Source organism: Ammospiza caudacuta, chromosome 3 (assembly GCF_027887145.1).
Source record: "Ammospiza caudacuta isolate bAmmCau1 chromosome 3, bAmmCau1.pri, whole genome shotgun sequence".
Lineage (NCBI taxonomy): Eukaryota > Metazoa > Chordata > Aves > Passeriformes > Passerellidae > Ammospiza > Ammospiza caudacuta.
Window position 1 is genome coordinate 5766607 of NC_080595.1, and position 17146 is coordinate 5783752.

A 17146-nucleotide genomic window follows, 5' to 3' on the forward strand; every position below is an offset into this window, starting at 1 on the left:
TTTTACCAGCATGGTGTTATCTGGGGTCACTCATAAGGATGTGTAAAGCTTCAGATATTCTAGGATCTGTCAGAGAATTCCTATATTTATTTCAGAACACAGTGCAAGCAGAGAGTGCTGATACAATATCTCTGTTTATCATCCTAAGCTTGCAGCTTTGGATCTGCACACTTTTTTCACGTGCAAAATAATTGTTGTTCTGTAAAGTGTTGATAATGTGCTAGCTAAACACAGAGACTCTGTAGTGCAGGTTATGTTTGGGGAGTGGGAAGAAAGCAAAGGCCAGTGAGCAAATTTTGTGTCTTTAGCAGATGAATATAGCTGGGGAGGTTTTTTTCTTTTTTTTTTCCTTCTTTCATAAGTCTTTTCAGTTTTCTTTTTCTCTGTAGTTGGGAGCAGCTCCAAAGGTTGTGCCTGCCTCTTATTCTTAGAAAGACACATGTTATGTACTACTGGGCTTCTTTGTCAGTGCTTTTTAGTTTGAGGATAACCCTTCTCCATATTGCCCTTCAAAAAATATAGTCCCATTCCTTTCCTCTTTCTGCAGTCAGAATTGAAGTCCATTACAGCTTGAAACTGGTATTTGATTTTCTGCAAAATTCCTTCATTTCTTAATGAAATAATTCTTTACATCTGTATTTCAAGTCCCATTATTTAAACACTGTTCTTTCTTTACAATTAAAGAAATTAATTTTTCCACATGTCTCTTCTTTTGAATCCTCTATTTTGTTCCTTTCTCTGTGTAATTTAAAATTATTTCACTTTTAGTTTGCTCCTAGGCCCTGTGAAAAGTCTCCATTCATTTGGGATGTAGGAGGATCACACAGGTTGTAGTCTCATATACCTGATGCACCTGTTCTCCCACACCACACTTCAGGGAGTCAGGCTTTTTGACAGAAATGATACAGCAAAAAACCACATAAATATTCACTTCAGTGCCTTTTAACATTATGCAATAGTCACTGGGCTCTTTGGTCCTTTTGCTGCCTGATACCACTTTGAGTCCCACTTACCAGAGCAAGGCATTTGTCTGGAGAAGCACAGAGTGATTGCTGCCCAAGTAATGCACTGAGGATTAGGAAGGAGATGGATGGTATGAAGGCAAGAGAGATGAAACATTTTGTGGTGTTTTTGCATTGGGGTTTTTTTAATAAGAACTTTATCACTCGTTTCACTGAAGAGATATTATTTCAACCCAGTAAGGTAATTATTTTTTCTCCATTCTCTTTCCGTTCATTTATCCATGGAGAAGACATTTTCTGAAAAATCCTGAGCCTAGTATTTCTGTGGTTTGGTTCTGAGGTACAATACACAAGATAGGTGAGGGAAGGGGCTCACTCCCTTTTTTTGGAAGCATGTCTGGATTTTGTTTTCAGTCATATTCAAGTTTTTAACAGAATTTTTCTGCTCACATAGGTTCTCTGCAGTTTCCTACAGTTTCAGAAGCATTGTCATACTTTATGAATAATACCATAAAAGTATCACCTGTTTTCATATCCTCTGAAATTCAGAGCCACAATCTTATTATCACCTTTTCAAAAAAACCCTGAATGACTTTCTAGTAATACAGATAATGAGCCAGGTCTTCAGGATGCTGTGGGTTTGTTAGGTTTTGGAGTTTTTTTTAACTTACCTCTTGCCTCTTACTTTCTAGAGACTGATTAAAGCTTTGAAGTGGGATCATTTCAAGGTCTGTCCCAGCAGTTTTTATAAAGGGAGCTGTTACTCTGCTGAGCCTTTGATGAGTGTTATGGATTTGATCTCTTTATCTCTACAGAGGATGGATACTTGACACGTGAGCCTGATAGATCAGCATTTGTGAAGTTATGGCCCACTTGACGTAACTAAATCCAGATTTATTCTGAATCTGAATTTGTCCTGTGCTTCTAGGAAAACAAAACTGATCTCCCTTGTGTGGCATGCTAATATTAGCACAAATGCCAGTCCTTGGAGAGGAGCTGTTGTGGCACAGATTTGCTTTCATAGGAATGGTCTCACCCCTCTGCTGCTTGCCCATTGCCACATGTTACAAAGTCTGCTGGGCAACAGTCTGCAGGAACTTGCATTGCTCCATGAAGCAGAAGATGGTGGAGACCAGAAGGTGTGTAAGGAAGCATCCTGGGCTCTCTCACACCCTTGCTTTAAGTGTTGCCACAGCTGCTGCAGCTCTGTTAGTTATCAGTTTACTGTGCTGCTTATAAATGCCATAGAGGGAAAATTAAATCAAAATTTTCATGCCAAAGTTTTTGTTAAACATTAAGAACCAGCCTCACAGTTAAACTTTGATATAAAGGAAATCATGTTCTGAATTTGGCTGATTTCAAAACTCATTGTTTATTGCCTCTTTATAGGACAGCTACAGCTGACACCATCAAATGAGAGAGAAACGTGTTTTGCAGTGCAGCTTCTTGTAATGTGGACCTTTTGAGAGGCTGATGTTTTTGAAAACTCAGCTGTACTGTATGGACAAGATTGCCCTTGCCTATATGCACAAATGCTGCAGAGAAAACTGTTGGTGCTTTGCTGATTTCTCTAAGAAAAGCTGTGTAGACTTTTCCTAATTAGAAAGGTAGCTATCCCGGCTAGTTACATTTCTGCTGTTTCTGTTCTTTAGGAGAGTGTCAAATTTTCATTCTGAACCATCATTATGCTTTTTAAAAATTAGTATTTTACATGTCAGATGAAACAGAATACATCTACCCAGCTCCCTGTGACCTTACCTGTAGGATATCCAGAAACATCTCCCTTAGGGCTGGAGACAGGTTACCTGAGTGCTGCAATTGTTGTGGTCCATATGGAATGGGCTGATGAAAACTACAGCACCTTTTTCGTGCCTTTGTACAAATCTGGATGAGGTAACAGCTGCTGATGCATGGGATACCACCTGTCCAGTTTCAAAGAAGGTGTTGCAGATCTAAGCAGTGTTCAGAAGACAGCAATGACAAACTTGCATGGAGTGGGATTGAAAAGATTGTGATTATAACATGCACAAGACAATAAATGAAAGGAATTTTATTAAAGTCTGTAAAATACTAGTTAGTAAGTGCTTGCAGTTGCTGAGGATACCCTTCTGAGAAACAAGTCCAGTTTTTTCTTCCTGATTTTCTCCCCTTTCTTTATGCCCTCCCACCTAAAAAATCTATTTTGTAGTGAATCCCAAGACCTTTCATAACAAATTTGATATTGCAGGATGCAGTGATCTAGTTTAAGGATTTAACTGTTATTTCCCCTAGATGCAGCCTTCTGCTGTGGTTCAGATACAGACAGGAGCAGTTTTATTCACCATGGCTGTACAACTCAGCTTTGCCATGCAGCAGTATCAGTAGTCAGTGCTAAGACAACAGAACTGACTGTTGTCTGTCAGCAGCTGGAGAATGAACTGAGAAAATTTTGTGTTCTTTAAATATGAAGAATGTGCACAAGTCAAATTTTTCATCTTGCATTAATTTTTATAGCAGAGAGCTGGACTAGCAGAATCTGTTTGATACAGAGAGCTGAGGCAGAGAAGAAAATGTGAACTTGAAGGGGGAAATGAACACAAACATTGTTATGCAGATGATGAACAACATATGCTTATGTAATGGAGGTGTTCTGAGTCATGAAGGTCTTCTGTGCTAATGTAGGTCAGGTTTTGGACAAGAACTCCTTGATCCTTGCTTGGCTCTGCCTGTTTTGTCACGTGCAGCACAGAAGGCATTGTGCCTGTGATACCCTGACTTCAGAAACACATTCCCTGTGCCTCCACAAATATTAATTGCAACCATCAAATGCTTTAGCAGCTTGCCCTTAATTATTTATTTGAAAATAAAGGCTATGTTTTTTTTTTTTCCCCTGAAGCCTCTCTCCCGTTGCGGGATACGACAGGGGACTGTTGTGCTCAGCCAGCATTTCATTTTAGCTTAGTCAGCTGCAGCCCATTGATCAGATCCCCATCTCCTTGTGGCTCAGACTGCACTGCAGCAGTTTGCAGTGCCTTGCTGGAGAGGAGGCTGCACATGCACGAGGCACTCAGTGGGCACAGGGATGGCTGATGGTGTAGGCAGGACAGAGCGCACAGCCTGTGCACAAGAGCCCGAGCAAGGCTGAAGAAATGTGTCAGCTAATTGAGAAAAAGGTATTTGTTTTCCAAATGTCTGGGCATGGTGTTAAAAATAAACTTTGCTGCAGTGAGTAAGGTATTAAAAGAGGAGATCATGGCATGTTTTTCTACTAAGTAGTTCCCCCCCGCCGCTGCAAAATGAGCTATAAAGTAACACAGAGGACAGGAACTTCTACATCCCAATACCCCAGATACTCAGACAGAGAAGCCCAGTAGCTTTATACCTGCTTTGTACTTGAAATACATGTAAATCTGTAGTATTACATAAGAAATGAGCATTTTGGAGTAAAATAACATTTGTGGAGCTGTATTACTATATTAGCTTGGGTAGGAACATAATTTTTGTCTCAAATTTCGTATTGTAGAAAAGTAATCACACAATAGGCTGAAAACACAGCACAGTCACATTTGTTCAGAGATGAGGAAAAGGAGAAAGAATGGACCTAAGTCTTAAAAACACTGCACATTTAATATATAGTAGAAATGCAATTTCAATGGGAACAGGTTAGTTATAAAACAAATTATCACAAAAATGATGGTTCTCATTGTTACTTTAATTGCTGGGGTAGCAAGTTTGCACTTGAGAAGTGAGATTATGTTCTGATTTAAAATGCCACAGTTACAGAAATCCAATGCTGTTGAAATTGCATGTATGGAAAGCAGACTAGGTGATGGATTTGAAACTCTCTTAGCAAGCAGGGAATCTGGTATTTTGCTACATGTGGCTGTTTCTCTGCTCTCCTCATTGTAAAGCCCAGGGTCAGCCAGGGTGACCTCAGATCATCTACATCAGGTTGGTGTTGGTTTTATTTTACACAGCAGCTGCTGAGGGGGTGAGGGAAAAGGAAGGACAACTCAGGCTCAGATTTTATGTGTACCTGCAGGGGACTGAGATCCCATTTTCCATCTCTGAGTGCTTTTACTACCAAGCTGCAGGGGGGTATACATTACATCTGAATGTGTCATTTCCTTCTGGCTGATGCTATTCCACTTGAAGCTCTGATTATTCTTCTCACTGGAAAATGGAGGGAGGAATATAAAACTCTTACTGTGGCCAGTGATGAGAGAGCAGAAGCTTTGCTCCCTAGGCGAGTGAATATTGGATTTGATTGGGGTTGCAGGTCAGATTTCCCCTCAGTCAGGTAAGTGCTTTTGCTGCCAGGTCATACTCTTCCTCCCTCTTGGTAATAATTATTCATGTATTCCATGCCAAAGGTATCATTTCCAACCTGTGTGTTTTTGACTTGCATCTCAAGGCACCCTTAGGGATGAGAGTGTCCTCTGGAAGGAGGGAGATGGGGTTTACATGTGGGCAGGTTTGAACTTCAGTGTGCTGCATCTCAGTGGTTGCCACAGCTGCCTTTTGTCTTCTTCCTTTTGATAGAAGGGAATCATCATCTCCATCTGGTTCCAGGAAAGTGTTTTGAGCTCTAAATCCCAAAGGAGATGTGACTCCAAAACATTTCCATTTCAGTAGCTCCCTTGGTCTGTTTCAGTGGATGAAAATCTTCTCTTTCTTACTTAGCACTCTGTTCTTTCTGTGGGGATATTCTGTGCTGCTTTTTGCCTTATGGGGCCTTGCATGTAAGAAACAAGTGCAGCTCTGAGGCCAAAGCTCTCTTGTTAAAAATCATGATAACTGAATAATAGGATTACAACTGAAATAAGCTTTTGACTAAAAAAAAATACTCGTTTTTTGTTTTTACTGTGAGAAAGGCATTCTCATCTTCAGCACAAGTTCAAGTGCTGTAATCATGTGATGCATGCTATTTAAAAAGACAAAATACCTTGTTCTTTAATGATGTTGAATTCATTGGAAGTTTTGAACTCTCCTAAAGTAAAGTAGGATTGATGGCATTTTAACTCAATGGCTTTGTGTCTTTTGATTTGGAAAGAATAGCAGGAGACTTAAATAGCTTTCTCAAAACTAAATTTTATGCAAAATTTATAGAATTCTTAGGATTTGCACATTTTCAGGAAAAGGGAATAGTAGGACTTGAATAAGAAAGTCCATAGTGTGGATTGCTTTTGATTCCTTGATTTCTATTGGAATAAGTGTCTGTCAATCAAGGTCTTTCCTCAGGTCACTGAATTAAGTTTTTAATTAATATTATATAATAATATTAATTTTTGCCTCTGATGAGGATGTCCCTCAGATTTCTCTGCTGTGCCATTCACAGATGCAATGACTGCTCATGTGACCTAAAAGCAGCCCTCCTGAGTTTTCATCCTGCTCTCTCCCAAACCACCATTCTGCATCTCCCCACGGACAGTGGAGCACGGCAGCAGTCACCAGGGAAAGGGAACATGCCTCAAGTTGGCAGCTGAGAAACCTGTAAAGTTGGCAAGCCACTGTTTGTATGGAGATTGATTGTGACACAGCAAGGTAGTGGTTGCAGAAAAAAACCAAATATCTTGGGTGAGAACCCGTAACAATTCAAATAGGAAAGGAGATGTTGCTGTTGATTTTTAGAAACTTGTGTGCTAATGTTAGAACTTGCTGTGGATGAAAAGGGCAAGAGATGAGGGAGCAAATCCCCTTGAGGGCTATTAGATCAGTTTGGTTAGGGGAGGAAGGGAGGAGCACACACCAGATAATTGTAGGAAGGAAAAGCACAGTAGAAGTGTACAAGTGACCTCTGTGGTAAGGCTGTCTGCATGGCTGCTCGCAGCTTTGTTTTTCCAGTTATTAGGTGCGATGTGCAGGCAGGGGAAGGTTTTCCCTAGAGGGCCCCCTCTCACCACTTACAGAGCACTCACAAATCACACAGGCTCACCAAAGGCTTGGTGTGTTTCCTGGCTAAATGAAACTCAGCACAGGATGGGCCAACAGCCCTGGGAAGGGTGATGGGAGATGGCAACAGCTAAACAAGACGCAGGTTTCTGTTGGGATACAATAATGAATGTTTTTTAATTTATTTCTGTTTAATTTTTTCTCATTTTGTTGGTTTTTTTTATCATGTTTTTCTTTGGGTTTCTCTCTGTTTTACAGTTCTTTTGGGCTCTTCTTTTGAGGCTGTGTTTGATGCGTTGGCTTCCCATCCGCTGCTCGTAACCATCTCTGCTATGAGTTGTGAGTGAGCCATCACCATGCTTCTGGGTTTTCATTTTGGTTTGTGCTTTTGTTATATATGGAAGTCCAAATTACACCTGGTTTTCTTTTTTCCCTCATGATCTGTTTGTTTTTCAGCAGGATTGTGACAGCTACCTAAATGTGATGCAAAGGCCTAGAGCACTTGGGATTCTCTCTGAGGAGCTGGCAGATATTTGGGTGGTGCCAGACTGATTTTGTCAATTCTGTGGTTTCAGAGACAAAGGGAGGGGAGTTTTCTCATCTTACTTTTCTGTCTCCAGCTTCCACTAGTCATTTCTGACTCCCTGTGGACATAAAATATAATGCAGTCATTAATGATTGCACAAAATGCTGCTGTTTAAGTTAAGAAGTCAAAATGCATATAAGAGGTGTGGATTTTCTCCCCACCAGAAGAGGTGGAGAGGCATCTCCTTCATGAACCTGTCTGAAGAAGCAGAAGGTTCCTAGAGGTCACAGGAATGCTTCCTATTAGTTCAGCTAAAGCTTTCTTTCACTTTTCCTTCTTACCACAACCTTTCAACACAAGTCATTTCTACCCAAGATATATCTCCAAATGCTTTCCATGATCTGTGGCATCTCCTCTCCCATTACCACCTTCTCTTCAAACTGTGCTAACTTTTTTTCCCACGTTCTTACTGCTGAAAGTCCTTTTCCTGATTCCAGGAGGAATGGGTTAATATCCTAGAGCACAGCAGGCCTGCCATGGGCAAAGGTTGTGCATCTCATGAGGTTCCAGAAAGCTGGGGAGGAACCAATGGTCATGGTCATGAGAGCACCACAGTCACAAGAAACAGCAGGAGAGGAAAGTACTGGCATCCAAATACAAGCTTTTAGCAAAGCACATTCAAAATATCCAGTTTCCTTTTGCTGGTGAGGCAAAAAAGGAATAATTTTAATCTCTACGAATGAACATGGTGTGAGGGGCAGGGATTCACATTAATGAGAAAATATGAGCACTCCTCACATAAAAGGGGAGTGTGCAGGAAAGACAGACTTCATGTGAATCATGAGGGGGACACTGTTGGCACTTGAAGTACAAATGATCCTGAGTGTTTAACCTGGAGAATGATGGGTGTATAACAGCACAGTTTGGAAAACACTTCCACTTCATACAGGATTTTGTTACCTACTTCTGTCTCTGTCTGTGAGGTGGTCTGCATTGCTAATGCAGTGAAAGGAACACACAGAGTGTAGATTTTGCTCTTTGGTGGTGATCTAACACATTGTCCCAAGCTAAAACTCATTTTAAACCAAGTTTCTTACACAGTGCAGCACTGTGTAGTAAAGTACTTTAGCTTTGTGGTACACACAATCTCAGTGAGAGAAGAGATTTGCTTTATAACATTTTTTATAGTAACACTGATGTGTAAAAAAAGAATCACTTATGGTTTAAAATTGTATTTCAACTTGCTAGCTTATTATATATTCATACTTTTGGGGATTCAAATCACTTGGATTATATATGACTCCATAGTCTGAAGCTCCTGAGTGTTGCAATTTCAATTCTGTTTCAACTGTGGACTGGTCTGGACAAAAAGGATGCTGTATCCAGGCTCCTTCCCACTGCTGACCAGTGCAGTGGTGGGATGAAGTTTATTAACTGGAAGAAATGAAGTGTGTAAAGAAATCATCTGGAAAATCAATGTTTATGAATTCAGAAGAAAAGTCAATAATAGTTGGGTCTGCAGCATGTGCCACAACAAATGCTCAGGGAAGAGTTGTTTGTTTGAATGGAAAACAAGGAATCTCTACAGCCTGGGAAATGCTGGATTGCAGTGACAATTCCTTGTGACTGGCAGGACAGGCAGACATGGTTAAAAGAGGTGCAACCTTTATGAGCAAAAGACAGTGTTACACAGTTAGCGTCTGCCTGCTTTGTTCAAAGGACTCTAAAGGTCCTGTCAAAGCAACTGCAAAGTTTTGCCAATTGCAGTGCTCTCCCTTCCCTGAGGTCCCACGAGAGAGAGGAGAGGAGGAAAAACCCTCTGGGTTCAGGTGTGGGACTGCTGGGGAGCAGCAGGGTCATGTTGGGACACATGCAAGGTTAAAGACCTGCACCAAAAGCTGGGATTTGCTTTGCTTTGCTTCTGAGAGGTTTGCTACCAGTGCTTGCAAACTGCCTGGCATTGGTTTCAGAACAGATCTAAATAAAGACTGCACAGATAGCCTGTCTGCCAGGAATAGTAAGTATTGATCTAAAACAATTTTTAGAGGCATTGCTGACATACTGAAGCCAGCACACGTGGTACTCGGTTCAGCACTTGCATGGACTGCAAAAATTGAATAATTTTTGTTCTGAAAACATTACAGGTTACATGTTAGAATTGGTCACAATATACCCTTATGGCTCATGAAAAGTACCCAAACACACAATCTTCCATTCATAATGGAAAAGAGGAATATTTTCTTTCTTTTGAAAGTGTAGAGCAAATTTATGGTGATGGCTATATTCCAGTGGCCAATATTCTGCTTTTCAGGAACTCACATCAGTGAATCCTGTGGAATTCTATTTTGCAGTTGTTTGTCCTGAATTGCATAGTTCTGAGAGCAATGAGGTACATGATCACAAATATAATATCTCTACTATTACCTGCTGCTAAATAAGTGTTTTATAGCTCAAGCTGCTGTAGTGCAAGATTAAATGCTGGATTAAGTGCATGGGAGATGCAGATGGGGTCTCTTTGGGGAGTATTTGATTAGCACAAAAGTTGTAAAATAGAGCTTTTTTTTTGCTCAGAGTCATTATAACTTAAGAGCTGTACAGGTGTGGGTATGTTACATGGTGTTGGTGAACTTGTTAAAAAAAATTTGAAATTTTATTCTTTCTGAGAATATTGAAATTCAGAGCAACTTCCTGTACCCCGAAGGAAGCAACTGAATTGTACATATTTAAAGTGACAGAAGGGTGCCCTAGAATAAAAGTACAGAGTTTTAGGCCTGGTTTTGGAAGTACAGGCACAGCTGAAAGAACAAACCTGAATCCACTGACCTCTGTGGGACAAGTTACTCAATTAACTTGTTATTAATATGTTTAATTTGGAGTAGGAAATTCATTTTGAATATGTTCACCTCTTTGCTCAAGCCTTATGATGGAGAAGTCTGAACCTGGTTTACTGCAAGAATTTTGAAACCACTGCTGTTAAGTCTCGTTAACTCTGGTGCTTCTAGTTCAACTAAGAGAATTTGGTGGATGTCGTTATTTAAATGCAAGTTTTTTCAGAATGACATCTGCAAAAGTGAACTCACATGGTCTAATGTTCTTGTGGAGGCAGCAGTAGAAAGAGTTGGAACAGTTGCTCAGCCCCCAAAGCAGAGAAAGCCTCCAGATGGGACAAATAAGTCACAGGAGGACTGCCTTTCCACACCCACTGTATCAAGCCTTTAGTTCCCCAGGACATGAAATAGAGAATCAGGGAAAGAGAAAATAAAGATAGGATACACTGGGAAGAATCTGGAAAAAAGCAAGAACTCTGAAAGTCAGAGAATTTGTTGAAGTCTTCCAGAAGATGCTTACAGCAGTGGTCATCTGTCAGAGTAGGTGATCCTCATTTCCATCCTGACCAGGCCATCCTCAGGCTCTGCTTAGCTCATGTTACTCATGACTCAGTTTTGCACTTCTTTACTAGCTTTTCCCTTGACCTGCAGTTTAAAAAGCAAAATCTGACCCTGGTTAATGTTCTTCTCTCTATGCCTGGACTGTTACTGTTCTAACACAGCACTGTAACCACCTTGCCTTCTCTGCAGGGCGAGCTTTCCTCGATACGCAGAATCGGAGAGAGCGCTCTCTGTGTAGCTGCTAGAGCACAAGAAGGCACTAAGAGCTTCCTATTCCTTGGGTGCATCCCAAATAGCAATTTAGACAAGGAGTTCTCAGCAGTTGGCTGCACAGGGGATGCAGTCATCCACTCTGTTCCTGAGATATTTCTCTTGCCTCCCTCCAGCCTCGCAACGTTGCCGGTTTCCGAGGAACCGTCCGCTATGCCTCCGTGAATGCACACAAAAACAGGGTGAGTGTTTTGGAGCTACAAGGAGTTAGCAGTAAGATAATTCCCCCTCTGAGACCTGTTTTCAGAAGTAAAAGGAGCAAGAGGGTGAGAGTTCTGTTTTGTTATCTGTGGAAGTTAGTATTTCAGGAGATTTCCATTGGGTAGATAAGGGTGTTGACTGTAAAATCAAAATTATGCTTCCCTTAGTGGGTCCTCTATAGTTGGCAGACTTTAAAATTGTAATTATTGCATTACCAGACACTTTTTGAGGGCAAGAGTAAGCCACACTGAAGGGGAAATCTGGTTAAGTTCCAGGCTGCTTGCTGCTAGTTTCTAGCAGAACTTGGCCAGGAATTACCAAGTGCCCGGTCCCCAAATCCATTCTTGATCTGTAATTTTAAATATTCCCATCATACCATCAGGAGAAGAGCTACCTGGTGAAGGCTAGTGGTTTTTTTCCTGAAAAGAACCATTATTTAGATAGTGTCTGGCCTGTTTCATTATAAATGCTTCTAGAGGCTCATCTAACATTCTTCTCAAAATACTCCTCTCTCCTATTTCACTAGGGTTCATTTGCAGACAATAAACAGTAATTTTGGACAATACTCTCAGGCACAGGGTGTGATTCTTGGGGTGTCCTGCACAGGGCCAGGAGTTGGACTGATGGTCCTGATGGATCACTTCCAACTCAGCATCTTCTGTGGTTCTAAGTTCTGCATTGTAGGATGATCTGTGACATACAAAGAAATGTCAGGGTTTTTTAGGGAAGGAGCAAGTTATTGTCTACAAAAGGTGGGAATTGAGATGTGGGGAGGGCAGCTGAATGCCATCATGGATTCTTTCTGTTTCTTGAGAGACACTGAGAAACCTGAGGTATAATTTTTGCAAGAGCTGAGTAGGCCCAGCTGTAGCTGGCATCAGCTGAATGTATATTTAGACACAAAAATTGCTGTATAATGCAGGCTATTTTGAGAAATCATATCCTAGACATTGGAAGTTGAGCACCAAAAATGAGTTCATGTGCTTTGACAATTTCAGCCTTTATCCCCATGTTTCCATTTCCCATTCACTAACCCAGGAGGAGAGTTGTATGCGGAAATGTTATAAATCTGTAAATTGTTGTGGTTCATGATGGTGAGTCTTCTGCAAAAAACTCTTGAGAGGATTTGGATTATATTTAGGCTTAAAAATAATAATAAAAATGTATTGTATATACAGTTTGGGGTTTTTCTTAATCTAGGTTATTGCATTAGTAAATATGTATCTTTAGCCTTTAATTTGGCTTTTTTAATCATTGACTGTGAAGTATGACTTCTCTTCCTGCCCTTTAAAATGAGGTGGCTCATCTGGAGAGTACACCTGGAGCCCTCAGCCATGGGGAACTTTGCTCCTCAGTCTTGGTCTCTCTTTTCTGCAGGAGATGGGCAGACACGATGATCTGTGGTCCCTCTTTTACATGTTGGTGGAGTTTGCTGTTGGTCAGCTTCCATGGAGAAAGATTAAAGATAAGGTAGGAAAACTGGTGTCTGTGCTTAAAAGAGGGTGCTACATTTTCATTATTATGACTCTTTATTATTCCTCCTGCAGCTCAGTGCAGCTTTTTTTCTGGAGTTAAGCCAGAATCTCCTTCTCATCAGGTCTTGCTGTAAGCTGCTAACCTGCTTTTGTGTGTTCTGATACACAGGGTGGGCTTCTCTTATTTTGAGCAATCAGACTTTTTTTTATGAGTATTGTTAATCATATTTGATCACATGGTTTTTACTTTTTTCTTGCAAAGTAAACAATACAAGTGCAAAGACTGAGCTGTCCTTTTGACAAATAAAAAGAGCCTTTAGAAAGACAGGAGGGAAACGCCTTTTTGTGCCAAACAAGCCAAATGGGATTTGAAATTAGAAAGTTGAACAGAATAAAGCTAAGTGTTCATGTTGTCTTGGAAGTACTTTGTGCTTAAGAATAAAATTCCTGGAAAGAAATAGGTCACCTGTGCAGCAAGCTTCTGACTCAGGATTCCCCTTTGACCTCTGCCTGCAGTGCTCAAGCTCCTTGTGCCTTGAACAGCCAACAGGAGGAGTGTGTAGACACTGTGCTGGGTCTAGGAAGAGCCTGTGTTCCAGGAATGATAAATGTGAAGCAATGGAGGAGATTCTTGGCTCTGAAATGTTTTTGTTTGTTTGTTTGTATTGGTTTTTTTCCAGGAGCAGGTTGGCATGATAAAAGAAAAGTACGAACACCGAATGCTGCTAAAACACATGCCTTCAGAGTTCCACCTTTTCCTGGATCACATTGCAAGCCTAGACTACTTCACCAAGCCAGACTATCAGGTGGGAGCCTGTCTTTGTTACTTTGTGATGCATGGCACTATGGATTGGCATTTAGATTTTTTAACATTTCCATGAATGTGTTTATATCTGTCTGAGTATTGGTGAGTGAGAGAGATGGGCAAGACTGAGTGGTGATCAGAATCCAAATTTATTGTGGACTACTTATGCTTATATACTGTTCTAGGAAGGCTGGTAATTTTTTACTACAATGATTGGGTTAATCATCACACATTTTGCAACATTTCTTGCTTGTAGAAGTTGATTCAATCTCCTTTCCTGTCAGCCAGTCTTGATTCAATATTCAAAGCTCTGTTCTTGACAAGGCATCCTGATTATCAGATCTCTTGTGTTAATCAGGTCTAAAGTACTCTCTGTCCTGTGTGCCCAATACCTTTCCTAGAATCAGGAAAAAGAGGCTGGACTGTACAGTTCTTCAAAACCTCAAGAGTTCCTTCATCTCCTTCCACCACCCTGTCTAAAATAATCCTGAACTCCACACCAGATAGTTCCTCCCAAACAACACAGTACCTTTGGCTTTCATTAAGACGCAGAAATTTTGAGGTACTCCAAATGTGGCACAATTTTGGCACAGCATGCCAAGGTCTAAGAGCCTACAGCTCTTAGACAGCAGTAGGTGTACACCAACCCCTTTGATTTCTTGAAGACTTATATAGGTCTTGGCCATTATTATCTCTTTCTTTAATATTCTAACATAGGGTTTTTCTCCCATTCAGTGTTTGCTGTCAGCCTATATGTGAGTAACTCAGACTAACACAACACAACTGAAGCAACTTGATTCTGTGTTGCTTTTTTTTTAATCACAGTGGTTTTCTCTGTACATTAAAGATAGTGATGGAAACAACATTTTATAAGCAGATCTGTGCAGTCTTATCTGAGTGCCTGGTCCTGTTGATAGTGCATCAAATGAGTGGGAAAGTGGTAGGAGGGTGTTCCAACAAACCCTCTCCAACAGTGCCTTTGTGGTTTAGCCATGTACATGTTGTAACATAGCAACCACACATTTTTTAAAAATTAAAAGGAGAAGGCAAATGCTTTCTACATAGTGCAGTGGGAAAATAACATTTGCCACTAAGAGGGAGAGCTGCAGAGGGATGGAAGTGGACTGATGAGATGCAGAGGGAGCTGGATTTGTTTATCCTGGAGTAGAGAAGTCAAAGAGGGGTTCTGATTGCTCTTTCACTGCCTCAAGGGACAGTTGTGGGGAGAATAGAGGCAGCAAGGGAAATTGTGACTGAATCCAGCAGGGGGTGGAAAATGTAGAGTGTGGGTTCTTATATACAAAACAGGTACTTAGAAAAGCTGTGGAATTCCCATCCTTGGGAATTTCCAAAGATTGGCTGAATGACAAATATGATCTGCCTTTTAATTAGCTCTGCTTCGAGCAGATGTTTGGATTAGAGATTTCCAAAGCTGCCTTTGAACCTACATGCTCCTATATTCCATTCCAGCTTAAAATAATTGTGTCCTAATGGTACCAAAAAGCCATCCTTGAGACTGAAATGGAAGGAGATGTTTCCAGACAGAATTCAGTGTGTACCAAACACAAACAGCTCTTTCACAGTAGGGCATTTGACTGAAGCTGTGAATTGCCTTTTTGCCTTCAGTTTCTTGCAGGTGCAGCTTGGGCAAGAAGCCTCCAAAAGGGAACTCCCCACAAAAGTCTGGCATCTATGCTTGCCACTTCTAGCTTGACTTGGAGACCTATTCCAGACAGCAAATTCTCCAAGCATCTCAGCTTCTGAGATGTCTATGTGTTGATTTATCTGGATGTATCACTCTGAAATATTAAGAACTATACCAAAGGCCATTTGAATTTGTCACCAGTATCAGACCGACAGAGAAATGAAGGAAATTGGGAAAGTGTGTTTACAAATATATAAAGTCATGGCTTATTTAAAAATCTGAATTGAATTTGAAGTTTTAGATTCTCCTAAGCACATGTCATGCTGAGTGGCAATTTAATTACAGCTTTGAGTCTGTGAGATGATGTCTCCAAGAGACACATACCAGGCTGTAACAGGACACTAAGTGTGACCAGAGATCACTACTCTCTGATGGATAGATGACACAAGTTTGCCTAAGCAGGGGAAAGGAAAATGATGGTAGAATAAAACAGACTTGAGCTGTCAGGTGATGGAACTTATAGCCTGTGTTTTTGTACTTCTTGGGCTCATGTCCTCAGGTGTCAGGTCTGTCCCTTTAATGGATGGCTGTCAGCGTTGGTTCATGGTTAGGATCAAACTTTCAGCACTTTCACAGCAGGAGGATGTGAGTGTTAGAGCAGCATTTTGGGTTTTTCTGACTCATTTGACAGCAAGAGGCATGCCTCTTCCCTGGAAAAGTGCAGATAGGATGTAGTAGAAAACATTTTGTACTACACTTGCATATAAGTCCAGCTGGTAGAAGAGCAGTTTCAGGTGTGTCTGGCTTTTCTCTCCAAAGATATTTTTGCAATGAGTATCAGAAAAGTAATAGTGACCTTTTCCCCTGGAAGATTACAGAACTTTAAAGAGCAAAGACAAGTGCCTTTGCCTGGGAATCCATCCTGTTCCCTCAGCTAGGGCATTGTGAATTGCATTTCAGTCGAGGAGAAATGATCACATCAGCTGTTGTTGTCTGAGATAAAGGCTGTCCTGTACACATCCTGAGCAGGTGTGGAAAGGTGAGTTTCCTATATGGACATCTTCCTTTAGATTCAGTCAGTACCAAATATTGTCAGAGCAATTGGGAGAGACTCCCTGTGAACAACCAGTGCTGGTTTGAGTTCTCTCATGCTGACCAAGTGTGGTGGTTCAGCTCCAGCTGGCAGCTGTCTACCCTGCACAGTGGGATGGGGAGGAGAATCAGAAAAAAAAAAAAAGAAAAAAAAGAAACAAAAAGAAAAAAAAGAAAAAAAAGAAAAAACCACAGGTTCAGACAAGGACCATGCAATAGTTGAAACAAATAGAATATAATAATCAAAATTGTAATTAAGAAAAAAGAAAAATATAAGAATAATAGAAAATCAAGTGATGCAAAATAAATTGCCTGATGCCCAGCCAGTGCCCAGGCAGCAACTGGTCCCTTCCAGCCCACTTCCCCAGTTTATATACTGGGCATGACACTCTGTGGTATGGAATATCCCTTTGGCCAGTTTGGGTCACAGCTGTCCCAGCTGTGCTCCCTCTCAGCTCCTTGTGCAGCTCTCCACCAGCAGAGGATGGGACACTGAAAACTCCTTGAATGAGGGTAGGCACAACTGAGCAACAGCATCAGTGTGTTATCAACACTGCTCTCATCCTAAATGCAAAGCACAGCACTGCACCAGCTATTGGGAATAAAATGAACTCTGTTCCAAGTTACTAGATATCTTCCATCATAGTCCTAATGTTTTCCCCCTAGAAATTCTTGTAGGGCTTACAAACACAAATCAGGAGCATTCCCTTATCAAAAGGGGACGTCTGCCACTAAAGAGGTGTGCCTGATATTTATTCTTAAATAGTGTGTTGCAGATCACAGTGCAGATTAGAAACTTGATCAAGAGCAATTTGTTGTGCCCAAAGTTTCTGCTGAAAGATTGCATCTTCTTAAATAAACCCCAAAGAATTCAAGGCTTGAGTGCCTGGACAATCCATAACTGGTTTGG

At 40.9% G+C, this 17146-nt stretch overlaps 1 protein-coding gene across 1 annotated transcript in view; it reads left to right on the plus strand.

Annotated features, from left to right (window-relative positions):
• The window catches only part of TTBK1 (tau tubulin kinase 1), a 93972-nt gene that overhangs the window by 40211 nt on the left and 36615 nt on the right, over positions 1-17146 (plus strand). Inside the window, exons 7-9 of the mRNA XM_058802758.1 lie at positions 11135-11200; positions 12597-12689; positions 13375-13500. Coding sequence (XP_058658741.1) covers positions 11135-11200; positions 12597-12689; positions 13375-13500 — 285 coding nt within the window. The remainder of the gene's footprint in view (positions 1-11134; positions 11201-12596; positions 12690-13374; positions 13501-17146) is intronic.